At 35.3% G+C, this 27,947-nt stretch overlaps 1 protein-coding gene across 2 annotated transcripts; it reads left to right on the top strand.

Annotated features, from left to right (window-relative positions):
* The first annotated feature begins 43 nt into the window (after nt 1–43).
* Nucleotides 44–27,283, top strand: TMPO (thymopoietin). Of its 2 annotated transcripts, XM_045779521.2 has the most exons (9): nt 57–590; nt 6,875–7,001; nt 9,362–9,520; nt 15,060–15,157; nt 22,318–22,437; nt 22,537–22,632; nt 23,054–23,164; nt 24,165–24,253; nt 25,046–27,283. In XM_045779521.2, exons 1-9 carry the CDS (start codon nt 312–314, stop codon nt 25,329–25,331), a joined length of 1,365 nt encoding a protein of 454 aa, XP_045635477.1. In that variant the 5' UTR covers nt 57–311; the 3' UTR covers nt 25,332–27,283. The 2 variants fall into 2 exon arrangements, with proteins under 2 accessions (XP_045635476.1, XP_045635477.1); XM_045779520.2 differs by lacking the exons at nt 15,060–15,157; nt 22,318–22,437; nt 22,537–22,632; ... (1 more) ...; nt 24,165–24,253; nt 25,046–27,283 and adding an exon at nt 10,639–13,390 and having other exon boundaries at nt 44–590.
* Nucleotides 27,284–27,947: the final 664 nt, after the last annotated feature.

Below are 27,947 nucleotides of genomic sequence, written 5' to 3'. Positions count from 1 at the left end.
CCAATGGCGGCGCGCGTTCTTGGGGCGTGGGCGAAACAGGCTGCTCTCTCCTTGCTTGTGTAGTGTGTGGGCTGGGGTTGGTGGAGGCTCGTATCTTGGCCGCACTTGGTTCGCACTTGTGCTTGGGGGGCTTTTGTGTCGGCTTTTGCTTTGCTTTGTGTGTGCGAGTTTTTGCTTTGCTCTGCGGCGCTCTTCTCGGGTGGGAGCCGTGAGGCTCGAAGGCGGCAGCGCGGTCCCCCCCGGGCAAAGAGCGAGCGCGCCGGCGTGAGCTGCGGGTGTGAGGTCTGCGGGGAAGGGGATTCGCCGCGGAGATGCCGGAGTTCCTGGAAGACCCCTCGGTCCTGACGAAAGAGAAGTTGAAGAGTGAGTTGGTCGCCAACAATGTGACGCTCCCGGTCGGGGAGCAGCGCAAAGACGTATACGTGCAGCTCTACCTGCAGCACCTCACCGCGCGCAACCGGCCGCCGCTCGCCGCCGGCGCCAACAGCAAGGGGCCCCCGGACTTCTCCAGCGACGAGGAGCGCGAGCCCACCCCGGTCCTCGGATCCGGGGCCGCCTTCTCAGGCCGCAGCCGGGCCGCCGTCGGCAGGGTAAGGAACGCCCGGCCGGGGCCACAAAGGCGGGCGGTTGGCGGTTGTCGCCCCTACCCCCCCCCCCCTCGCCCCGCGCGCGCTCGCAGCCCTCCCTCCTTGGCGCCCCCTCGGGCCTCCTTGGCGGCGGGGCTGTCCCCGCGCAGGACCAGCAGGTTGGCCTGTGGGTCTGCGGACGCAGGATTCGGCTCCCTCACCGCGGGCTTGCAGACTCTGGAATGGGAAGCCGCTGGAGGGGAGCGTCGCGAAGTTGGGGCCGCAGGACTAGCGGTTGTGTGTCTGGAAGGTGTGAAGTTGGCATTTGCTCTTCTGTGGCGCGCGGATAGCTTGGTGTTCCTTGACCGTCGGGAGTGGGGTTTTCGGTGCCGGATTCGAAAGCACTCTAAGGGGGGTCAGCCTGAAATTGTTGTAGGTTACATTCGAGCGTTTTCCCGCTTTATTAACTGAAATGACTAGTAACCGAGTCTCAGAGCGCTCCCTGGAGGGCAATTTGTGACATACTAATTTCTAACCAAAATTTGAAATAAAGAAATTCCCGCCTTTTTATGGTTTTGCATATGGAGGGCTTTTCGAACCGTTTATGTTTTTCTTGTTTGTGTTAAGTTTTCCATGCAACAAGCCATCTTTTGGCGGGGCAGTGTTGTTCTGAATTAAAATGAGTACTTAAAAATGACATCTTTAAGCGGTTATATCCTATAGGCTCAAATATTTGGGGTTTTGTTTTAGTGTTTTTTTTTTCTTTTTGGTAAATTTTGCATAAGAAAAGGAAAGATTTCGGAACCAGGAGATGCTCATTTCTTGACCTTCTGACATATCAGTGATTGCAATTTGGAATATCTAATCTCGGTTAAATCTCAGATTGGTTCTACCAGATGCATATTCTGTTTGAGAATAGTTTGGGTTTTCTGTGGGTTTTTGTATACTGTTTTGTTGGAGTGAACTGCCTACTTCTCAGATTTCAAGTCATGACAGACTGTAGTAAAAACTAGTGTTTGGATGTAATATACGTTGCTTTTTAAGACTTTGTGGAGTTTAAAGTTGTTGAGTTTTGATAACTCAAAAGTACTCCGTCTTTCAAAGTTGTGTTGTTTAGTTTTTAAGAAACCTGTCTGATGTGTTCTGGACTACCAGGTGGAAATGAAAGAAAGATGTAATGTAGATTTAACTGAAAATCTTTAACCTGAGCTTTAGAGAAATTGAAAATCTTAATGTCTTAAGTCAGTGCCTGGCAAATAAGAGTGTCAAATATTTGTTCATTGAATGAAAGACCAACTGCATCTTACTGCTTCTGATGTCTTTGTGGATTTGAGGAAAGCCAATTTACTTCTCCATAATAAGGAGAAATTTAAGAGATTTCTTAAAGAGAAAATAAAGCATATTCGTTATTTGCTTTCCCAACCCCTATGAAAAAAATATGCAAAGGATTTTAGTAAAGATTTTGGTGGAAATGAAATCTTTTAATCCATTTAAATCCATTTAAATCAGCACACTTAAAAAAAAAAGTCTTCTGTAGAACCCTGGATTTTCTTTTGTGTAAATGTATTATTCTTGAGCCATGGAAGTAGTTGGTTGTGTTTATAATAGGATTGTTCGTTATTATTTTTATGGTTCGTTTTCAACAGAAACCCCCACCTTGATTTTGATGTTTTTTCTTCAGAAACTTTTTAAAAGAGTATGTCCCAATTAATATAACATTGTATGTGAATTGTACTTCAATTGTTTTTTTAAAGTATGTCACTATACTCTGTATTTTTGGAGGTGTAAAAATTTCAGTTCAGTTATCCAACATTTTTTAATTCCTACCAAGTGCTCTTAACTACTGGAGATTGATTTCTGCAGACCCTGCCCACTACCATAATTACATAATTGTTGGATTTTTTTGTATGTTAATTGATCGTATTTGTTACTCACTCGTTTCATCTCAAATTTCCCATGTTATCACAGTTGGTCAGCACCACGCAAATAAGTTTTGGGTGAAAGGAATTAATATTTTAAGAGAATCTACAATGTCCAGTATTATGTTAAGCCCTTTATATCTCATTTAGTGTTTTAATCCATATAAAGAAAAGCTATTTCATAGCCATAGATTCAAGTCTTACCTGCCTTGAGTATTTAAAACTCAAATGCCAGACTCAGTGGTGTCAAAAACTTGAAAAAGTTAATAGTGGTAGTTGGGTGATAGCATCATTTTCTGTTTTAAAGCTCATAAAATAAAAGTGACTTACAGTTGAACTTAGGAATCTGATAGACTTTATCAAGCACAGGAAAAATAATCTTGAATTTACAGGAAAAGAGTCTTAAGGCATTTATAATAATTGGTAAAATTATTCTCCATGGCACATTACTCTTACATGTACAAAATTTTATGTTGTGGCCATTGTTAATCCCCGTATGTAAAATAATGTAGTCACATTTCTTAAAGAATATAATCTAGCGGAAAGTAAAATTATGTTTGAGAGTTGTAGATAAGGCAGATTTTTCTATGTGGTAAATTTTTAGCATTTTAAAACAAATCAAACATTACTGTGGATTTGGCTTTATGAGGAGTTTTTAATTAAAGGAGAAACTTTACATTTAGCCACGGCCACGGCCTCTTAGATTCATTTGGTGTGAGCCAACAAAAATATTTGCATATTCAAAATTCGGTTTTGGTTTTCAGTTTTCTTGATTCTGAGCTTTTTATTTTATGCATCTTGATGACATCAGTGTTTTTAGGTGTTGAAATTACCGATATTGTTGACACAAAAATAAACAATCACAAAGTTGGCAATCTGCCTTATCATTCCAAGGTGCAAAGTGCAGGTATAGCTATTTGGAATCCAGTGGAGCATAGCATTCTTGAATGGTCTGATCCAGTGGATCATGAATTTTTAACAGGAAATATTTAAAGATATGTAACAGAACGGTAAAAAGTATGTTAGCGATGGTGTTAATTAAATCATACATTGACTGCCATACTCTACAGTAAGGTGTTAAGTGTGGATACTTTTGAATCAGAGTGTTATACAGTAGGGATTAAAATTCCAGGTCTGCCGCTTACTCACATGACCTTGAACAATGAACATTGTCTATCAGATGCTCAGTTTTCATCTGGAAAATAGGAATAATCTAGTAACTACTAGTAGCTACTTAATGAGAATTATAAGAGGTTGCATTTGTTACTGCGTCTAGTGCTCAGCAGTTGATACCTGTTACAACATATGCTTTCTGAAATTTTTGTGTTTATTTAGCTCCAGAGCAATACAATGTTACCATAATATCTTTCAGAATTGGATGAGGTAAGTTTGTGAAAGGCTTAAAGTCTGTTCAAATGTTACTGTATTGTTGCAGTAGCTGTGCAACTTCAGACTTCAGTTTCCTCTCCTAAAATGGGGATGTTAGTATCTGTCTCATAGGATTTTTAGGAATCCGTTGGTTAATACATGTAGGAAGTAATCCAGAATACAACTTGGTATATACTAAGTGCTCAGTGTATGTTATAATAATAATCATCTTGGAGGAAATTTAAAAATAAGAGTAGCTGGGGGCGCTTGGCTGGCTCAGTCAGTAGAACATACAGCTCTTATTATAAATCTCAGGGTCGTGAGTTTAAACCCTATGTTGTGGAGCCTACTTAAAGTTTTAAAAAATAATAAATGATAGTAGCTCATACGTGATATTATCAAAGAACTGTTGGATTTTAAAGTTGCAAAAGACCTTAGAGATCATCTGGTAGTTGGGAAGAAACTAGAGAACGGTGCCTGGCACGTAGTGGCTACCTGGTATTCTGACTGAATGAAACTGAGATTATGTGATTTACTCAAAGGAACAAAACTCTGGATGCAGAAATCAGTACAAATAATGGTTCCTTCTTCCTGATTGAAACTGCTGGCTTGATAATTATGTAGAAGACATTACTTGTCTGCCAGTTTGTATTCCTGTTAAATTTTTATTTCATAAAAATGGCATTACATTTCTGAAACTTTTCTCCTACAAATTAAAGATAAAAATCAGGTAGCTCGTTACGAATTCCTGCTTTCTTTGACTTACCTTACGCTAGTTTATTGGCCTCATACTTAAGAATTCTTTGTGCAGCTGTAATCTTTCATTCTGTTTTAAGAAAATATAAGACTGTTGGGTTCTGCTTTGATTTGATAAGCCTTTGTTATTTCTTTTTTTTTAATATAATTATTTTTTATTTATTTGCGAGAGAGTGGGGGTGGGCAGAGGGAGAGAATCTGAAGCAACAGCCCACTGAGCGCGGAGCCGATGCTGGTCTCAATCCCACAACCCTTGAGATCATGACCTGAGCCGAAATCAAGAGTCACTTAACCCACTGAGCCACCCAGCGCCCCAAGCCTTTTGTTATTTCCTAATAAGAAATGGGTTTTTAAAAGTAAGTGACTCATTTCTCCCTCCCTAGATGGCACTTTCATTCATTCACTCAACAAAACATCTGTCAGATACCTACTCTTGTGTCAGGCAGTCTTTTTTTTATTTTAGATGCTTGGGATACAATATGAATATGACAGTGCCTCTTCTTTCTGCTACCCTCTTAAATGCTGCATCCAAAACACCTGAGATACACGTTAAAATACAGATTCTCAGGCCCAAGATTAGGACTCAGACTGGGGTAAGACTTTTTAAAATAGGGGTTAACTTTTCCAAGCTTTGAAGTTTTAATAACAAACCAGACTTAGGGACTGTTGCTCAAGTAATTCACCATCTGGAGAAGATAAAGTATGTTTTACAAATAGGTGGAATGTGGTGAGTGCCAAAGAAAGAGATTTCTTGAAAACCTCGGGCTGTCTAAGAAATTAAGATTCTTGGATGTTTTCTTGATAATAAAAATTCTTAGGTGGGAGGGATTATCTACCAGTAATCGGTATTTGATTGATTTTCTTTTATTTAAAGTATTTATGTTATACAAGGGAGTTTTTCTTCCCAACCTTCCCACAATTTTTGGAAAATTCAAGTAGGTCATTAACACAGGATTTGGTCCGTTTGATTTTAAAAGTCTTTTTCTTTAAAGAATTCAAGTCTATGATACATAGAGCTCTTAGACTCTTGGCAGCTACTTTGACATTAATGTGTAAGTTGCTTAAAGATTTGAGCCTGATCCTTTGTCAGTGCAATATGTTTATTAAAGCCTTCTGAAAGTACCCTCACTAACTTTCATGGCCATTTTTTAGTTATATTAAAGATTTCTCTTGAATTGATGTCATTGTTCTTATTAGCAGTTATCTTTAAAAAATAATTTCTCAGTCTTTATATAAAATATTTCAAAATTTTATTTGGCTAAAAAATAAGAAATTCTAATACATGGCCAAATCATGTCTGATTTTTCTTCCCCCCCCCCCCATCAGAGTCATTGAAAGTAAGCAGTCCATTCAACTATGGTTTTCACCATTTCACATAAAATATTTCTGAATACTTAGGACTCGTTTGCTTTAAATAGCAATTCGGGCCTAAATTGATTTTGATGTTTGTGGCCATTATTTAAACAGCCATTTTTTTTGTTCAGTTCTGTGATGCTTTCTGGGGTTACTGAGGCATTTTGTAAGGCACTCTGCCACAACCCTAGAAGGCACCCATACTTCTGCTTTCTTCTCTTGTTTAGCCTTGGAAGTTTATATAGTTCAGATTGTTTTTTCAGTAAATACTGCCATTGCTTAAGTTAATTTTAAAAATTCCTTTGGAATTTCTCTCAAAGCTTATTCCATGTTCTTTCACCTTTTCTAAGTAAAGCGGCCACATAGAACTAAGTTTGGTGACAAAGCTATGTCACAAAGGTGATAGCCATGAAGTTTGACTTCCTTCATGGGTCAAAAACTGGCCACTAAAGTCACTGTATTTCAGTATTCATTTGGGCTTCTTAAATCTGATACGCTTGTTTAAAGGAAATCATTTTTTAATATACCTAAGAAATATCTTTATGGTAAAGTCTTAAACTTTCATAGAATAATTTAAACTTATAAGGATTTTTAAAAGAGGTTAGTAGTAAATTGTATTTCTGATTATCTGGGTGAAAATGTTTAATACCAGTCTGGTTACTCTTGAATTTTTTATGCTATCACCTCCTCTTTGGATAGGTTAGCCAAAACTGACAATTTTAATAGTAATATCTTTAAAATATGAGTTATATATTTTCAAATAATGAGTTGCATTTAATTTAATTAAATTGCTATGGCCTAATAAAGCTGTAAATCGACGGAGGGTGACTTTGCATGTTTATTGTATACAGTCTTATATAGTAGGTGAACATTTTTTAACTCATGGAAATAAAAACTGGACTTTGTTTACAGAAAGCCACAAAGAAAACTGATAAACCCAGACTAGAAGATAAAGATGATCTAGATGTAACAGAGCTCACTAATGAAGATCTTCTGGATCAGCTTGTGAAATATGGAGTGAATCCTGGTCCTATTGTGGGTAAGTTGGTAAAATTTCCTTTTCTGTGAGTGCCCCACATTATTTTCTTGTCTAGCAGTTAGAGTTTGGATTCTAAGGAAAAGTGTGTCATTAATTATTTATATGACCAGGACACAGTTTCCTTAACTACAAATGAGGAAAATAAAATGAGAGAAATGAACTTAGATAATCTCCAAGATTATTTCTGTTGTTAAAATTGTTTCTTCTAGTGTTCATGTCACAATTACCTGGTGAGACAGGGATCTTACATGACAATTGAGGAAAATCTGAGGTGACACAGTTGGCCAGATTCATCCAAGTCAGTAAATTGGTGACAGACTTACTAATATAACTCAAGATAATCAATTTCTAGCATAGTACCCATTTTCAGTTATCATTAAAAGTACCGTTTTTAAAGTCTTGTTTTGATTGGAATTCAAGAATGATCCCTTAAAGAACAAACTAAAAGAAGAAAACTTGGAACTAAATACACTGGATTTCCATCATTTGGTTCCTGTCATTGATTTTGGCCTTAATTTTTAAGGTCTTGAGAGTAACCTCAAGATGAGAAATGTCTGTTTTGGTAAAATTTTGAACACTGGACAAACCATAAAAGACTCAACCATAGGAAGCAAACAGGGTTGCTGGAGGATGGGGAGATGGTGTAACTGGGTTAGGGGCATTAAGGGGGGGGCACGTGATTTAATGAGCACTGGGTGTTATATACAACTGATGAATCTCTGTAACTCTCCCTCTGAAACTAGTACTACTCTATATGTTAATTGATTGAATTTAAATAAAATAAATTTTTTTAAAAATTGAACATTGGAGATTTGAGGATTTGTTTTTTTTTTTTCCTATAGGTGAAGTTGCAAACAAAAACTTAGAATGTTATCTTTTGTTTAGCACACTACTTCCAAATAGCCGGTAATAAGCCCATGAATATAATTATCAACAGACATTTTATACCCTTTTTAATTTTTCATTTAAAATTCCAAAAGGGAGATGCTGCAAAAATATGTATTATATATCAATATAATATTAAGTTACATGTTGTCATACCAGCTGTTCATTTTTTCCCAGCTTTTTTGAGGTATAATTGACAAGTGATATATATTTAGTGTGTATAACTTGATGTCTTCATATTATATATTGTGAAGTGATCACTGTGATCAAGCCAGTTAATATATCCATCACCTCACAGTTTTATTTGTGTATGAATGTATGATGAGAGAGCACTTAGTCTACTTTTGCAGATTTCAAGTGTATTGTTAAGTATAGGCCATTCTATATGTTAGATTTCCAGAACTTACTCATCTTGCAGAAATTTTGTACCCTTTGACCAACATCTTCTACTTCCCCCTTACTAGCTGTTCATCTTACGACTACTTATATAACATTTTGAGATGTGTTGTTTCTGAAAAAGGTATATTTATTATTTTATTCATCTTATAGAAACCAGGGAGACATACAGCTAGTGTAAAATAGAAAATAAAAGCTATTTTTGGCTTGAAATTGTCATTCATGCTGAAATGTGTTAAAAATGTGTTTATAATCCATTTTACTTTGCTATCTAATTGGTATATAATTTCTATTTGTGGCGCACATTTTCCATAAAAGGTCATTTTAATCACAAAGTAGTTTTATCTGAATGTGATTTAACACCTTAAATTTATACAGAATTTTCTTTTTTAAGATTTTATGTATTTATTTGAGAGAGAGAGCACGAGCGGGGGTGGAGGGAGGGCAGAAGGAGAGGGAGAAGCAGGCTGTCCACTGAGCAGGGAGCCCAATGCAGGGCTCAATTCCAGGGCCCCAGGATCATGACCCAAGCCAAAGGCAGAAACCCAACCCACTGAGCCACCCAGGTGCCCCCCCAAATTTATACAATGTTATATGAAAATGTATTCAACTAAAAAATTATTTATGACTTTTCTTTTTCCATAACTGAGCAGCTCTTTTTAGGCATATTAATCTCTGAGAGTCGTGGGGTTTTAATCATAGTATTCAGAGGAATACAGTCTGTTTATAAAAATGATTTTTTTCTACAAGGCAAATACTGTTACATTGTACTAGGAAAAAAAAACTCGAAGACTTTTCAGTCACAAATACTTGGTCATACACACAGCTCTTTAGTAGGTGATCTGTGATAAGATTTATATCAGTATACTATGTATTCCATGTTACTAAAAGAAACGTTGTAATCATGTATTAAAATCTCCGCAAAACACCTATTTTAGAAAAGAATCCTTTATATAGTTTTTAAAGCACTTAACTGTAGAAAAAGAAAGTGAGTGTAACATTTTAATGTTGCTAAAGACAGTGAGCAGGATCTTAAATAAGACATTACAGATGCTAAAGCAAGTTCTGCCTTAATACAGGAACGACCAGGAAGCTATATGAGAAAAAACTGTTGAAATTGAGGGAACAGGGCACAGAGTCAAGATCATCTACTCCTCTGCCAACAATTTCTTCATCAGCAGAAAATACAAGACAGAATGGAAGTAATGACTCTGACAGATACAGTGACAACGAAGAAGGTAAAATTTTAAATGATGTTTGTCAAATAATATGTAATTTTTTTCAGACTCATAAGATACAGTAACCATGAAGAAGATAAAATTTTAAATATTACCAAGTTATTTGTAATTTTTGTTCATAACATCAGTAATCCTCAAAGTAATTTGATTTAAATAACTTTTGTTGAGAATTCTAAGAAACGGAAATGTACAAATGTCTGATTTTTTTTGTTACTTAAAATTGCCAGGTACCTTTATCTTTTTTGCTTCAAATTTCATTTTTCTAAAAGAATAAAGTATTAAAAATAAAGATGAAGTTCCCCCACTTACCCTTTCCAAGTATTATTAACACAGAAGCAACCACTATCATTAATTTATTGCTAATCTTTCCAGTCCATTTTTAAATACTTTTTTTGGGAGCCCATTGTGGGCTTGAATTCACAACCCTGAGATCAACACCTGAGCTGAGATCAAGAGTCGGACACTTAATCAGCTGAGCCACCCAGGCGCCCCTAAATACTTTTTCATATGCATCTAAAACATAATATTATTTTGAACTTTAAAAAAATCTATATAAATACCATGCCAAATCTTATCACTTGCTTTTCTTTATTCTTTTATCCTTTTGAGACCTCATTCTACTGATAAATTACATGTGTCCAGTTTACTATTATAATTAATATATAGTGGTAGTATTTATAATATGGCATATGTTCTCTGTTCTGTATTGATATTTAAATTTATAGTTTTTGCTAGGTAATGTGATTTCAAGGCAGCTATGAAGCAAATATTTTGACATATTTTTAGTAGACTATTTTAAGAAAATTTGACCATAATATTTAAGTATATTTTGAAACTAGTACATGAAATTAAGGACCTTTCTGTACTAAGAACAACTTGATGTTTATAAAGTTTTAATTTCTATGACTTGTTTGTCAGTTTCATGATTATTTAATTTGACCCAAATTGCTTATATCTTCATAAGCATTGCCTGCCAGGGCACAGTGTGTCGAATTGGTTGTTCAGAATACAAAATGTAGTGTTTTCCTTCAACAGCACTATGTTAGCAAGGAGGCAAAGAATAAAATCAGCTTAAACACAAGTAATGCTTAAACTTCCTGCCTCTTTTGCCTCTACAGGAAAGAAGAAAGAACACAAGAAAGTGAAGTCCACTAGGGATTTTGTTCCTTTTTCTGAACTTCCAACTACTCCCTCTGGTGGATTTTTTCAGGGTATTTCTTTTCCTGAAATCTCCACCCGTCCTCCTTTGGGCAGGACTGAACTACAGGCAGCTAAGAAAGTTCATACTTCTAAGGGAGACCCACCTAGGGAACCTCTAATTGCCACAACCTTGCCTGGCAGGGAACAGTTGCAGAAGTTAGCCTCTGGAGGGAATTTGTTTACTTCCTCCAAGTCTAGCCATGATAGATGTTTAGAGAAAAGTTCTTCGGCATCTTCTCAGCATGAACTCGCTGCCATGTTGGTCTCTGCTGCAGCTTCTCCTTCACTGATTAAAGAAACCACCACTACTTGCTATAAAGATATAGTAGAAAATATTTACCGTGGAGAGAAAAGTGGAATTCAACCATTGTGTACTGAGAGGTCCCGTGTTTCAGATCAGTCAGTTCTCTCCAGTGAAAGGAAAGCACTAGAAGAGTCTGAGAGATCACAAGTAATTTCTCCACCACTTGCTCAGGCGATCAGAGATTATGTCAATTCTTTGTTGGTCCAGGGTGGAGTAGGTAGTTTGCCTGGGACTTCAAACTCTACACCCCCACTGGATGTAGAAAACAGATGGAAGAGAATTGATCGATCTGATTATCAAGACACTGAATCCCTGTCTCCTCCACGAAAATTCCCTAGGCTCAGTGAAAAGTCAGTAGAGGAAAAGGATTCAGGTTCCTTTGTGACATTACAAAATACACCTGGATCTGAACTGACATCATCTTTTGCCAAAACTGTTGTCTCTCACTCACTCACTACCTTAGGCATAGAAATGTCTAAGCAATCACAACATGAGAAAACAGATGCCTCAGAACTATCTTTTCCCTTCCATGAATCTATTTTAAAAGTAATTGAAGAGGAGTGGCAGCAAATTGACAGGCAGCTGCCTTCACTGGCATGCAAGTATCCAATTTCCTCCAGAGAGGCAACACAGATATTATCAGTTCCAAAAGTAGATGATGAAATACTGGAGTTTATTTCTGAAGCCACTCCACCAGTAGGTATTCAGGCAGCTTCCACGGAGTCCTGTGATAAACAGTTAGACTTAGTACTTTGTAGAACTTATGAAGCTGCAGCATCAGCATTGCAGATTGCAACCCATACTGCCTTTGTAGTTAAAGCTCTGCAGGCAGACATTAGTCAGGCTGCACAAATTCTTAGCTCAGACCCTAGTCATATGCACCAGGCACTTGGGATTCTGAGCAAAACATATGATGCAGCCTCATTTCTTTGTGAAGCTGCATTTGATGAAGTAAAGATGGCTGCCCATAGCATGGGATCTTCCACTTTAGGTCGCCGCTATCTCTGGCTGAAGGATTATAAAATTAATCCAGCTTCTAAGAATAAGCTGGTGGTTACTCCCTTTAAAGGTGGAACATTATTTGGAGGAGAAGTGTGCAAAGTAACTAAAAAGCGTGGAAATAAACGCTAATAAAGTTAAGAATAAAGACACCTGTTTGATCTTCGATATGGGGAGCTTAGCAGCTTCCCTAAGAATTTCAAGTGCTTTTATGCCAGAATTTTCTTTGAAGATCTTTTTAGTCTCCAGATTGGGCTATTTTCACAGTCAAGCTTCTACCCATCAAATTACAGTATAAAAGTAATTGACTACATAGAACTGCCTTTTTTTATTTTTTAAGTTGCACAGATAGAAAAGGCCTGATAGAAACAATTTAAAGATTTCTAGGTCACATTTTTGCCTCATACAGTTCACTCTCTCCTATTAAGATTTTACAATTCTCTGAAACTAAGAAAATGTTATTAACTAGAATATAAGTGGAGTCTTCACTGATTGAAATATTACTAAATATCTTCTCACTTTCTAGAACTTGTCTACATTTTTTTCTTTTATTCTCACTTTTGTTTTTTACTTCTGTATTCCTTCATAATATTCTAGATCAATGCAATTCAAAGTGCCAGTCTACAGACAGTTACTGATCCACAGACAGGATAAGTATGCACCAGAATTTGGATCTAGAGACACTTTTAGATCAATGACAGGGTTTATTTTTGTGGCAAAATTTTATTGATAAAACAGTGTGCCAATTTACATTCTGGTGCAAGTGTCTCATTTCTTCAAGGACTGGTAGCAAACAGTTCATGGACCACACCTTACAAAATCTGCTCTAAACCATATAATTCTGGAATAGTGCATTCTCACTATCACTGTAGTTTGTCAGATGTACTAGACACTGGAAAAGTGGGGCTTTTTTTTTTTAATACTTTCAAGTTATGCTTTGGTTTATGGATGATTAGGTTTAATCTAAATTCTAAAAGCAAATTTAAGTTACTAGTTTTTAAAAAATTCATAAATCATACTATATTCCTTTGTATAAAGCAGTATATTATTCTGTGTTTTCATTTCTATGATTGTAAGATGAGTCTATTTGTAGATTGTAAGATGAGTCTATTGTAGTAATACTCCTATTATGGAAAATAGTAGTATTAAGTATCAGCAAAATACAGTCCCTTTGGTCCTCCTGGACATTATTATATTCTTACTATACATGTTCATCTTTGCAGCTTCCTGGGAGTAATTTTATTTGTTATTTGTCTTCTGGAATGTACATGTATACATGTACCTACTACTAAGTGCTATGTGACTTTTTTAATGTATTACTGTAGAATGCTTCTGCAAATTCAATAAAGTTGTAATTTGAACAGTTTTGTGTGGTCTCCAGAAACATGTTTTATGTGTGTTTTATTCTTGGAGTTGCAACAAGTTAGGTATTTGTGCATAAACATCCCTTTTCCATTTCTTTATTGAAACTCGCTTAGATTCCAGTGGTATACTTGAAAATATTCTAATTATCGCTGTGAAGTTTTTCTTCTGTTAAAGACTATGTTTTTATTAGCTGTTGGAATTTAAATTTGAGAGGAATTAATCTATAACCAGATACCTTATTTGTTTAGTCAATTTCTGCTCAATTACTACTGGGTTCCTTACTCTGTAATTTCTTATTCTTAGATTTTGAGTTAATAAAGCATAAGGTTTATTTATAATGCTAAGGATTGTCTGAAGCATAAATATATCAATAGATTCATTAATAGACATTTCAGGAGGTGGGGGTGGGGTTGATACCTTAATCCTAAGTAAAATTGAGCTATTTGAACTAACATGGTAAAAATCACAGTTTGGGGAAAATTGCAAGTAGACTCTGGACTGACTAGTACTAGACTAGATAGTTAGCAAAACCTAACTGTCCGGACTACTTTTTAGCACCAGTGCATCAATTTCATGAAAAACTAAGCTTTTTAAGAATTGACTCCATTTCTATCTCTGGTAGGAAGGTAATCTAACTTGAATTTTTGGTAGTACGAGTTGTAGTAGTCACAACAGACATTCATTTTGTTATACTATGATAAATGTCCACAAAAATGTGGAAGTTAACTAAAACTTTTACAAGTCGTTAAAAATCTGGCTCTTCAGGGGCACCTGGCTGGCTCAGTCAGTAGAGCATGCGACTCTTGGGGTCATGAGTTCAAGCCCCATGTTGGGTATAGATTACTTAAAAAAAAAAAAAGCTAGCTCTTCAAATGGTGATAAAAGTCAAGGCTAAGAGAACGGAATATTGAAGACAATAAAAAGATATATTTGAGTTGTTTGGCATCATAGTGATACACTAATTAATATGTATGCACTAGCTTCTCTTCAAAGAAATGCTATTTTTATTATGGAGAGGAGGAAGACAAGTGACCTGTGAGTGTTATTTTCTGTGAACAGGATTCTTCCTTACCTCCTCAGTTGTACCAAGGTTTTTTTTTTATAATCCTGTCAAAACAGAAGTGAGGACTTATAAACTGCACTAAAGTATCAACGTCACTGCACTTACTTGTTACTAGAGGCTTGATACCATACAGGTGTTTTCAATCTTAAAATTACGTATAGCTTTTTTTCTTCCATATTTCAAATTTTAATGACTAACCTTTGTTTATATAGTAGTAATGCACTGTATGGACAAAAGAATATTAACAATTTTAATGTCCTTTTCCCACATCCAAGTAGTTTTTTGTGAAAAGCCCCCATGGGCAATTTGAATTCACTTTATGTTTTAGGCTATTAGTTCCAGAAAAAGGAAAGAATAAATGAGAAGAAGCAGTGATCAGATTAAGGAGTGGGGGAGATAAAAATGGAATAAAATAAGAATGGGAAAGTAAAGTTTTTAAAAGACAGAAATTACAGTTGAACAGTCATGGTCTATTGAGGTAATAACCAATAGGCAAACTTGTTTTACATAAGAATGTGCCTAAAACCAAGGTTCCAGGGTAATGTTAAGATGACATTGTAGTTTATTCTATATTTCAGATAGTAATGTTTCTCCGATGTTATTTCCAGACTCTAAAATAGAGCTCAAGCTTGAGAAGAGAGAACCACTAAAGGGCAGAGCAAAGACTCCAGTAACACTCAAGCAAAGAAGAGTTGAACACAATCAGGTATCTTTAGTTTTATGATCACTGTGTTCAGGTATAAGTAATCCGACAACACTAATTTGCTTGTGTCCTAGCCTTTGGTTAAGTTCCAGCATACTCAATCAAGTGTTCATTCCATTGTTCATTAAATGGCATTAGGAATCTAAACTTCATGTTTTTTGTCAGTAGTGTAGCCTGTGCTTACTGCAAAAGCAAGTGTTTAATGTCTCATATGTGCTTGATTCTGTGCTAAGCATGGTTCAAAGACAGTCATACTGCCTTTTAAGGGAAATATTTTAAAAGGTTGAAATAAATGCCTAAGCATATTTTTTTTTAAAGGAAGGAGAGGATTTTATATTTAATCTTTGTCTAGATTTCTAACTTCGCTTTTACTTTTGCTTGTCTTCTGTGGCTTTTCCCTCAACTCTGAAGCTAGTCTGTTCCTAAGACCACACTTTTATTTCCTTATCTGAGGTGAAAATTTATCTTTTTCATTGTGGGTGAGGCAGGATACAGTTTTTCAAAAGGAAAATGTAGGAAACTAAGGGAGAACTAATAAGCACAGGTATAAATGAACTAATTCACAGAGAACAAATTATTGACTAATCTAGCATTGATTGGCTGACCTTTACAAGATAGCTACCCCTGGAGTCATTTTCCTTACCCTTATTTTGTCTAGCTGGAAAGATTTGTCTTTTTGGTTATTTATCTTTTCCATCTTCTCTTTGTCATTTTAACATCCTGAGAGGAAGTTCTTGATTTCTTAAGCCATGTCTGTCTTGGTTTGATGTACTTAATAAGTTGAATTTCAGAATTATTTGTTAGAAATAAACTTGATTATGGAGAATGTATAGAGCACTCAGTGAAAGATTTTGTTTGATACAGAACCAAATACTGGAATAAAGATATTGCCCTTTAATCTAGTATTACTAGGGAAGAGCTACAGGGTCATGCTGAAGAATAAGGAAATAATAGAGCAAGAGAAACTAGGAAAATCCTGCGAAGGACAATGAAATAGACAAGTATGGAGAATTTTAGTCCACAATATGAAAGCAGGATGGTATAGTGCCATCAAGAATACTGGACTGGTCAGATGATAGGCTAAAGACGGGATGAAGGATGCTACTAAAGATGTTATTAATTGAGTTGGGGAATCCAAACTGAGGGACAAAATAAATGGTAAATTTTGGAGATGACGATGGCCTTATACAAAATTTAAAACATCAAGAAAATCAGAGGGAAGAGTTTAGTGACCCTTAGTCACAAGAGCCTCACAAGTTTAAACATTTTACTAGTTTTGTTTCATCTTCACCCATACCCTCCAGCTTTTTAAATTCCTTTTGGTTTTGTTATTTTGCTTTTTGCTGGGGAATATATTAAAGTGAATCTTTGACATCATTTCACGCATTAAAATGTCAGTATTTCAGTTATATCTGTAAAAGATAGGAGCTATTTCATATAAACATATATAACAACAGTGCTACTATCACACCTAATAAAATTAATAATTCTTTCATGTCTAATCTGTTCAAATTTCTCCAGTTTCAGAAATACCTCTTTTATGATTAAAGTACTCAAATCAGGATCTAAGCAAGCTATACATACTGTTTGGTATTTTTTTGTTTTTATCTCATAAGCCTGTAGCTATCTGCACTGTAAGTTTCCCCTCCATTAATTTGGTGAAGAAACCAGGTCAGTTCTCTCCAGAATTTCCCACATTCTGGATTTGGCAGATTGCTTCTTCAAGTGTCATTTAAATCTGTATTTTCTGTAGACTGGAATTAGACCTGTGGTAGAACTATGTAGTAGACCTTTCTGTGATGATGGAAATGTTTTTTATATCTCCCGTCCATTGTGGTAGCCATTAGCCACATGTGGCTATTGAATACTTAGAATGTGGCTTGTGTGGTAGAGAAACTAAAATTTTAATGTTACTTAAATTTAAATAGCCACATGTGGCTAGTAGTTACCATATTGAACAGCATAGACCTAGAGGATTGGTTAGATTCAGGTTCAGTTTCTTTGACACGAATACTTCATAAACGGTGTCCTGGCTTTCATATTGCATCATTTCAGGAGGCAAATGATGCTAAATTAGTAATAGGTTCAGATATTGAAAGCATGATCCATCCGTTTTAAAGTTCCGCATCACCCTTTCATTTAATGGTGATGTGAATGACCGCCATTTATGATTATTGCTTAGATCCGCTATTTTGTTTGAGGTCGTAAGGTAGTGATTTTTCTCATTCTCTCATTCCGTTACAACTGGAATTCTTTTATAAAGAACTTTTCCCTCATGACCTGCACAGTTACCTTGAAATAAAATTCACACAGGAGAGCCCACTTTCAAGTTAAAGCCTAGTGACTTCGAAAGGTGGTCAATAAAATCTTTTTTAACTAATATGGTTTTTATATATTTCATTTATGATCAGTTACACTCATCATTCTTCTTCCATTTTCAAATTGTGCCATCTTTAGCCATTGGGTTCCTGTGTCATTCTGTGTTGGTTCCTGTGTCGTTTTATTGACCTGTTTGTCTTTGATAGTTTCTTGTTTTCTGCCACAGTAAGATGTCCCAGGCTCGTGTATATTGCCTGCCTTTTACCACATCAGCCATTTTCCCAGAACCCTAATCCTTTGCATTGAAAATATTATTTGGAGGCTACCTACAGTCAGGGTGCTGGGTTATGCATTTCTGCTAGGTTGTCATTGCTTCTAGGCATTTTTACTAAGTAGAGCTAGGAGTACTTATTTTTTAGAAAGGGAAAATCATGAGTTCATCAAATTTATGAATGCAAGCTACCTAACTTCTGGGTGTCCTACCTTTATCTCTTTTATGCTGAATATCTTGGTTCTTAATGTGACTTATATAGTTACCACTATATAGATGTTTCTAAATAATACAGTACTCCTAATCGTAAGGCTGCTACATGGCAGTTTGGGGGTTTTTTACAGTTTTTCTTGTCTTTTGAGCATAAAATCAAAATTCTGTGCTTAAAATCACTTCAATGAACTTTTTTCCTTTCATAACTTTTTTAATTATTGAGAATATGTATATAGTTTTATTTAGGCAAAATAAGATGGAGTCAGAAATCTGTTTTTTATCTTTGTTCCTTCCATTTATAGGTAACTGTTTGTATTAAGTTTGGGTTAATATTTTCTTTTTGAAAACAGTAAGTAAATACATAGATTTATACACTTATTTTTGCTCCCCTCCTTACATAAAAGGCAGTGAACTTTGCACATTTCTCCCTTTCTGGTAATCTAAACACGGAGGTCACTCCATATCAGAATACAGTATAGCCATCTTCCTCATTGCTCTGTACCACCTCATGTCATTGCATTTTATGGATGTACTGTGTTTTATTCAGCTACTTTCCTCTTGGTGGATAGTTAGATTATTTTCAGTTATACTGTTTAGATAATGCAAAGATGAATTGATGAACAGCCCTTTACATGTATCATTTCATATTTTAGCCAATTTATCTTGGGGGAAATCCAGAACTGAAATTACTGGGTAATTTTGCTAGATGTTATCCAATCCCCTTCATTAGAGTTGAAGCATTTTGCATTACCACCAGCAATGTATGAGAGTACCTTTCTCTAATGGAGGAATAGGACACTTTTTGGGGGAAAAAAAATTAATATGAGTTAACCAGATTACTAAATTGGTAGTTCTTCAGAGTAAAGTGGCTTTTAATTATACTGTTTCTTTTTATAACTTAGTTTTGTGTAAACTTTTTGTTTAGAACTTGTATTTTTACTGACAGCTCTATAGCCTTCTTTAATAGGGCAGCTCCTGCATTCTCTTATGCCTCAACTGCCTGCTGTCTTTTTTTGCCTGATAGCTTATTGAAAGGCAATGCGAGAACGTTTTTGTTTCTTCTGTTGGCTTCCTAATAAGTTAAGGAGTTGCTGCAGAACATCTTGCTGAAAATAGATGGCGCTGTGATTAGCATTTTGGACACAGTAGATAGCAATCACATTAATTACTAATTTTACATAGCAATGAATTTCTTTCTTTTCAGTCAATAATTTTCACTTGTTTATAGTGGACTATGGTAGAAAAAAAATCTTCAAAATATCTTTTCTGGTGTGTGAAGAGTTGTCAGTTTTCTGTGAAGATGATTATTTCTGAATTAGATAATAATAGTGAAAGAACTAATAAAACTAGTTGACAGTTCTTAATCAGAGAATTCAATAAACCTGGACAAAAGGAAGTATAAATGATTTATAGTGAAAAGTTTCTTTCCTGCCCCTTCCCAGCTATTCCCACAGGCACCCAGTGTGTTTTTTTGTGTTTCCTTCCACAGAAGAAAATAAAAGATTCTTTAAATGGAACTTGACTTTAATGTCGAACATGACTAACAGAAATGTAAACAATATTTTTTTATTAACCATAATAGTTTCAGTAGACGTTGGTAAATTTTTGATGATTATTTCAGTTCAAAATACAACAAATGGAAAATCCTGGAATTTGGTAGATAACCAGTTTTAAGGAAGAGCAATATTTCCCCTACCCCCACCTTCATGGACAGAGATAAAATATCTGGTCTTTATATTATATCAGTTTTATTCGCCCTTTCAAGAAATATAGGGGTGTCTGGGTGGCTCAGCCGGTTAAGTGTCTGCCTTCAACTCAGGTCCTGATCCCAGGGTCCTGGGATCACGCCCCTCATTGGGCTCCGTGCTCAGTGGGGAGCCTGATTCCCCCTGTCCCTCTGCTGCTCCCCCTGCTTGTGCTCTCTCTTGCTCGTGTTCTCTCTCTCAAATAAATAACATCTTTAAAAAAAAAGAAAGAAAAGGAGGAAGGAAGGAAGAAAAGAAAGAAATGTAGTTTTTAGGAATGCCTGGGTGGCTCGGTTGGGCCTGTGTCTTCAGCTCATGTCATGATCCCAGGGTCTTCCTCAGCAGGGAGTCTGCTTCTCCCTCTCCTTCTGCCCCCCCCCCTTGCGCACTCTCTCTCTCTCTCAAATAAATAAGTAAAATCTTTTTAAAAAAAGAAATGTAGTTTTTAATTCTTTGAAATGTTTTAAAATACTTAGTATACACTAAAAATACCAGATAGACTGTCAAACCAGAATATTTTTAAAATACTGCTTCTAGGGGCGCCTGGGTGGCACAGCGGTTAAGCGTCTGCCTTCGGCTCAGGGCGTGATCCCGGCGATCTGGGATCGAGCCCCACATCAGGCTCTTCTGCTATGAGCCTGCTTCTTCCTCTCCCACTCCCCCTGCTTGTGTTCACTGTCTCGCTGGCTGGCTCTATCTCTGTCGAATAAATAAATAAAATCTTTAAAAAAAAAATACTGCTTCTAATTAATTTTACTGGCACTGAGCAATTAACAATGAAAGAGGAAGCAGAATTGAAAGTAGTTTTAAGAAAATACTTGCCTTTGAGATGCATCACATTACAATATCTTAAACCAGGTGTTCTCAACCCTGGCTGCACTTCAGAATCCCCTCAGGAATTGTAAAAATTAACTATGCCCAAGGCCCTTCTAGAAGAGATTCTGACTTAATTGGACTAAGGTAGGGTTGCAGGCATTTGATATTTCTCAGAAGCTCCCCAGTTGCTGTTGTGCTGCCAGGATTGAGAACCTCAGATTAAAACTATTGCTCCTTTCTAGTCAAATAATCAGGAATTTAATTATTAATGAACATTTGTCATATTTGTATGTAACTTAACAGATTTGTCTTTTGACTAACCTTAAATTTGCATTCAGCAAATATTTCTTAATAGATAGCAGGAAAAGGAACCCAGAGTTTCCAATTGTGAGTTGAAGAGAAACTCTTATAGTGTTAATCCCAGATATAGGTAAATACAAAATTAGATATGAAACCATGTTTGTACCTTGTGGGGTTCTGGTAGTAATGTTTCCTGTGAAATAAGCATTCTTATTGGATAAGCACTCTTGTCCCAGGGTAAGAGTAAAATAAATATGTATTAAAATTAATAGGCACTCCCTTGAATACAAAAAGATCAGTTATTTAGATAAAATATTAGCTTGAAAGCAGAAGTGACAATATACGCACACTCTAGTATAATACTAATCATTGGCGGATATTCTCTGGTTAATTTTTCTGGTAATAACTTGCTACTTGGAATGGAGAATCTCAGGCCTTACCCCAGAGCTGCTGAATCAGAATCTGTATTTTAACAAAAGCTCCAGGTGATTGATAATGCATATTACAGTTTGAGAAGTACTAGTCTAGTGGTTTTCAAACTATTATGTAAGAGCTACTAAATTATTTTTTTTTTAAAGATTTTATTTATTTATTTGACAGAGATAGCCAGCGAGAGAGGGAACACAAGCAGGGGGAGTGGGAGAGGAAGAAGCAGGCTCATAGCGGAGGAGCCTGATGTGGGGCTCGATCCCACAACGCCGGGATCACGCCCTGAGCCGAAGGCAGACGCTTAACCGCTGTGCCACCCAGGCGCCCCCTACTAAATTATTTTTTAAATGAGGAAAAATCAGTTGCCTTTTCAGGGAGACAGGAATCTGGGACTGGAAGATACCAGTGACCCATCACTTATTGCTATCCTTCTGTAGTGAGGAGTGGGTAAGCACTTGGCTTTGGCATTGACGTTATAGGCTCACCTGTTTGTGAGAGAGGTGACCACCAGGTTTTTGTTGCTCAATGTTTATTTCTAAGAAAAGGTCGACACCTGGGAACTTTTAAGTTCAGATAGCTGTGTGTAGATTATAATTTAAACTGAACCTATTTAAATAATCCTAACTACTTGAAAAGGATAACATTTAATTTGTGCTAACAATCATAAAATTTTGTTTTTAAAGGAAACTGACTTGTTATAATAAATGACTTTCTTATAAGTCATGATCAGCCTGCTTTTTGTTTAGACAGCCAAAGAGATGCAGTTGTGATACGAGAGCCAATAGCAAACAGCAAGTCACAGAAGGAGCTGGTGATAAATTATGTGCTTTTTTCTTCCTGCTTTTATTACAATTTGTGAGCTCCTGTATATTTTACCATAGTTTAAGTGTTTTCCGATGCCTGCATACTGGTTCAGTCAGTACATTTAGAAATACTTTGAAGGCATGGCATTGTTTGCAAATGCTGGCATTTGGAGATTTTTCATGACTTCTCGGTGTGCTAGCTAATGGCCATTATTAAGGTGTTTGATGTTAGAATATGACTTTTTTAATGTGTCGATGCTTGAATAGAGCTATTCTCAAGCTGGAATAACTGAGCCTGAATGGACCAGTGGATCTTCAAAAGGCGGACCTCTGCAGGCATTAACTAGGGAATCCACAAGAGGGTCGAGAAGAACTCCAAGGAAAAGGGTGATGCAAGGCTTATTGCTTAGAATTGGGTTTTCAGATTGGTAGGGTTTTAGTGATTATTTTATATTTATTGTTTTTGTTTTGTTTTCAAACTAACAGGTGGAAACTTCAGAACATTTTCGTATAGATGGTGCAATAATTTCAGAGAGTACTCCCATAGCTGAAACTATAATGGCTTCAAGCAACGAAACCTTAGTAAATATGTTTCATAAACTATACAAGTGGTATTCTTTGTAAATTACCCTTTAACTAGAATTGGGGAGGTGGTAAATTTTGGTAGATCTCAAACTTACGTTTTAAACATTATATTTTAAACTCATTTTCCCCATATAATTCTGAATTTTAGAATTTTTCAATATAACCAATTTATGTATATAAATTTGTACAAGAATCCTACTTGTCAGTATTCTAAGGAAACTTTTTTGCAAAAATATTTAAAGAGTTGCTAAGGCTTCACATGAGAAGCACTGAATATGTTCATTTCCAGGTTCTTTTATCTATATTTTTATTAAGGGAAAGTTTTCAAATATTATAGAAATAGAGTATCTTTTTTTCTTTTTACATGTCTTTGTTATGTTTGGATAATTCTGAGTCTGAATAATTTGAATCTTGGCAGGTTGTCAATAGGGTGACTGGAAATTTCAAGCATGCAGCTCCTATTCTGCCAATCACTGAATTCTCAGACATACCCAGAAGAACACCAAAGAAACCATTGACAAGAGCTGAAGTAAATGCATAAAATTTAGATCGATGCTATCATTGATCTTTTAAAGAGGAAATTTTTTATATTTGTTTTTTGCAGTGGGAGGGAGCAGAGCTTTCTTAACTGGGTGGGGTGTGGGTGTGTGTGTGTGTGTATGTGTATTATTTTAAAGACATACTTTTTTATTAGTGACAGTTGAAAGTAACTAATGTAGTATGTGATATGCTAATACTATCTGCTTGCTACTGTGTGCCTCTTAAGTTCCACTTTTCAAGGGAGTATTCATTTGTGTGCTGCTTCTAATATGTTCTCTTTGTTATTGATGTGGGTTGAAAGTGTTACTGGGCTGTTGGGGAGGCTATACTGTCTTTGACCAAAAGGTCAAATAATGGGACTTTAATGTGACTTTGTATGATGGTTGACTTGATTACCTCCTGTATAATTAAGCTTTAAAGTACTAACTGCATGATGCATTATAATTTTAACGAATTTTTACCAAAGGTTGTTTTGATCTGGGCATAATGGTAAACAGCAAAACAATCAGAGTTGTTTAAAAAAATCATTTTATGGTTTTTTAAGTTAGGAAGATTGAATTAACTCTGTAGTTAAAAGATATACTAAAATTTGTTAAAGATCCATGTTAATTTGATATCTTCCATATTTCATCATTTTATTTACAAAATTCTTAACAGAAGAAACAGTGTATTCTTGATATTAATGAAAAGCATGGGAAAATCCAGTGGGGGATCTTAATGCTGCCATATTAGCTGTACTGAATTTTAGTTTTGGGAGGGGTTTCTTAAACTTGCTTGAATGTGTGGCAATCCCCTTGCCCCCATTACCACATTAACGTATCTCCACATTGAGGAAATTGGAAGAGAGCTTTGGAAGTGTATGGATACTTTTTGGTAATGATGAATTTAGAAAGGGCAGTGGTAAAAGTTGGGGCAGATTCTTTTTAAAATTATGTTTTAATTGCACATTTATACTAAATGTTAACTTGTGGTTGTTTGTTTCTTATTAGGTGGGAGAAAAAACAGAGGAAAGAAGAATAGAAAGGGATATTCTTAAGGAAATGTTTCCCTTTGAAGCATCTACACCAACAGGAATTAGGTATTCAGATACATTAAAATGAGAATTAGTGTATTCTACTAGGGCTTTTTATTTATTTACTTATTTATTCCCACTTTTATTAAGGTGTAATTGACACATGAAAATTGTATCTGTTTAGGATGTACAACATGATTATTTAATAGGCATATACAGGAATTTTAATTTTTTATTTTTAATTGAAGTGTACTTAGCATATAATAAGAATTTTAATGTGTTCTCAGAATTAAACTGTTCTTTTGAGAGTAGTTTAATTCTTAGAGTCACTAGTTCATATTCTTGAAAGTTGAGTCAGATTCAGAGTTAACTTTGGTAAGTTGAAATGTTATAAATAAATAATTTGCCTACTATCTAATTCTTATTTTTCTCTAAACAAAAACATAATGAGAAGGAAATACTTGTTTTTCCTGAAGGGCTCCCTTTTCTAATTGAAAAGACTGTTTAGGTAACAGCTGAATTGTTTCCTGACTGAAAGAGTCACCACCAAACTTCCTTATTTTTTCCTCCTGTCTCCTAAATATACTGGCCCTGAAAAGAAGGCAAGTTTAACGAATATTTATCAATGTTCTGAATATTATTTTCTAAAAGAATGAGCATCCAACATTTTAAATGACAAATGTGTAGAGATTTTAAATAGGCTGACTGACCTTACTATTTACAGGTGACAATTTTCTATTATTATCTCAAGGAATGTGTTTGAAATTAGGAGTGGTAATGACATGTTATATTTTATATTATATATTGAAATCGTAACTTTTATCTAAAAATTTTTTTCCCTGTTTTCACTCCCAACAGTGCTAGTTGCCGCAGACCAATCAAAGGGGCTGCAGGCCGGCCATTAGAACTCAGTGATTTCAGGATGGAGGAATCTTTTTCATCTAAATATATTCCTAAGTATGTTCCCTTGGCAGATGTCAAGTCAGAAAAGACGAAAAAGGGACGCTCTATTCCCATGTGGATAAAAATTTTGCTGTTTGTTATTGTGGCCATTTTTTTGTTTTTGGTCTATCAAGCTATGGAAACCAACCAAGGAAATCCGTTCATTAATTTTCTTGCTAATGACTCTGAAAAATCCATCTGAATGAAATCTCTTTGGCACACTCAATTTGGTCTCCTATTTTTTCTAATGCATAAAAAAACATTTGTGTACACTTGTTGACTCAAGAACTAAAAATAATGTGATTTCACCTCAGTAAATGTAGTATTCCATTGAAAAGCAAACAGGATATATAAATGGACTTCATGTAAATGTTTTGGGCTTTGGACTAATAGGAGATCACTTCGTGCCATATGAATAATCTTTTTTAGCTCTGGAACTTTTTTGTAGGCTTTATTTTTTTAATGTGGACATCTTATTTCACTTTTGAGAAAAATGTATATTGTTTTTGTGTATTTGGAAAACAAGGGCAAAACATGATAGTATAATGTGAAGCTACATGTTTAAATACTTTGAATTCTTACAGAAAAGATTTTAAGAAGTATTCTCTGCTGTATAAAAACTTTAGAGATATGTGAAACATGAAATTTGGTAAGGAAAAAAGTAACTTGGGTTGTACTTTTTGTAACTGCCACTGGTGGTTTGATGTGTTTATGGGGGAACATACAGCAATAATCTCTTCTGTAACTTTTATTACTAGTAATATTATTGTAGTCCTATTGTACTGACTTTTTAAAAGATTTCTAGTATCATGAATGTCCTACTTCAGTAAGACCCATTTAAATGCTGTTGATATTTTAGCAGGAATCTTTAGTGCGACATATACATGTTTTAGAGAATCGTTAGCTGGCTGTACATGTTTTTAGAAACTGTTTAGCTAGCTATAAGGCTGTAATCGGAAACGTGTACTTTTTATTTACAACAAAACATTTATTCTGTCAATCCAATTTGCTACCAAAATATTTTTTAGATGAGTATGTGTCTGTTTTAGAAGTTAGAAACTTTAAACACTGGTCTGAGGTTCCATTTGGATTCATTTTTTCATTGTCTTCTGTTACCAAAATTTGCCAGGTTTTTTTTTGTTTTTTGTTTTTTTTGGCCCTATATTTTCCAACAGAATTTGATTTAAAAGTACAAAAAGTGTTTACTTTAAAATTACATAAACTTTTCTTAGATACCAAGTAGTGATTACATAAATTTATAAACTCTGAATATGAAGTGGGCATTATGATTTTTGTATACTCTTGAAATGGTTAACTTATCTTTGTGGTTGATTTATTTTATTTTTTAGCTAAAACTTACCTCATGTATAACTTGGTTAAGTAAAGTAGTAGGTAATTGAAATTTTAGTAGAATCAAGTAAAACAAAAATTTAAACTTACACATTTGAATTTCAGCTTTACAGTCATTGACCATAAAGCACACTAAAAATATGTTATTTTAAATATCATCTGAAATAAAAAGATACTTTTTAAAAAGCAAAAACTTAATATGTATATTTAGACCAACATGCAATTTTGATTTCATTAGCTATCTTCTGATGTTTAGCTTTGAAATACTTTGTAGACATTTTTCACTTACTTTGCAATTGATCAGAAACTTTTGTAGGTCTCGTCCCATGGGGGAGTGGGAAACTTACTCCTAGATCAGAAATGCTTGCCCGAGTAAAAGTGTTTCTTTGAGATGAGCCACAGAGGGGGCACGTTTTACTCTTTTCTGCAGTACGGTAATAGCAGTCTACTTTTTCATTGTTTCTAAACTTTGCTTCCCATATAGTTTTCAGTCTTGTCTTTTTTATTAGAAATTGTAAGAAGCTACATTTAATGTTTAAAAATATGGGAAGATAAATTGAAATTATATGTATGTAAGATCAATTTTCTAATAGAAAGGTATGGTCCAAAATTGTAAAAAAAGGACCAGTTAAAACATGTAGTCTTTTTTTTTCTTTTAATGTGTACTTGGTCTTTTGTCTGTGTCTGTTTTATTCCACTAGAATAAATGTGTCCTTGATGTAAATGCAAAGCATTTCTTCCTGATTAAATTGTAGATGTAGACTTTACAATATAATTCAATAATAAAAATGTAATTAACCTCTAGTTTTGTCATTGTAATAAATACTTTTAAGATAGCACAAATTATAAGACACCTGATAACATTTCTTAGGTGATTTGTATGGATTGTTGAGTTTTAGTTCTCATTTCAGTCTACTCCTTAATGTTTTGCTTCTAATCATTTCATAATCAGCTCCTCATTTGTTCATGGATAAGCAGTGTATAGCCGTTATACTCATAATGATAGAGGGAAGCTTTCAAAGGCACTTCTCCCATTCTACAATACAGTAATATAGTACAATATACTATACTTTTTTCAGTCTCCCTTTCCTTTTTTCCCCAGTTTTACTGTCTTAGTACTTATCTCTGACACTCACTGTTAGTCTTGCTTTGAGATTAAGCAAAGATGTTGCCAAGGTGTATTATCATGGAACGGTGTGCATAAGATGAATGTGCTTTCTCATTCATGTGTTCCCCAAAGGTGAGTTTATTTAAATTAGTGATTCTTAAAGTAGTATGTATCCTTAATTAATTAGAAGCACATAGCAGCAAAGGCTTACCATGCTTACTGCATGCTTACCATGTGCTAGATGCTGCTCTGTGCCCTTGACATGTATTGACTTACTTAATCCTTGCGAAAATCCTATGAAGTAGGTATTTTCTTACTATCTTATTACAAATAAGGAAATTAATGCTCAGAGGGTTTAAG

The sequence above is a fragment of the Ursus americanus genome, chromosome 17 (assembly GCF_024610735.1).
Source record: "Ursus americanus isolate L20-20 chromosome 17, mUrsAme1.1.p, whole genome shotgun sequence".
Classification (NCBI taxonomy): Eukaryota; Metazoa; Chordata; class Mammalia; order Carnivora; family Ursidae; genus Ursus; species Ursus americanus.
The sequence above is the reverse complement of the archived record's forward strand: the minus strand, read 5'-3'. Positions and strand labels throughout refer to the sequence as shown.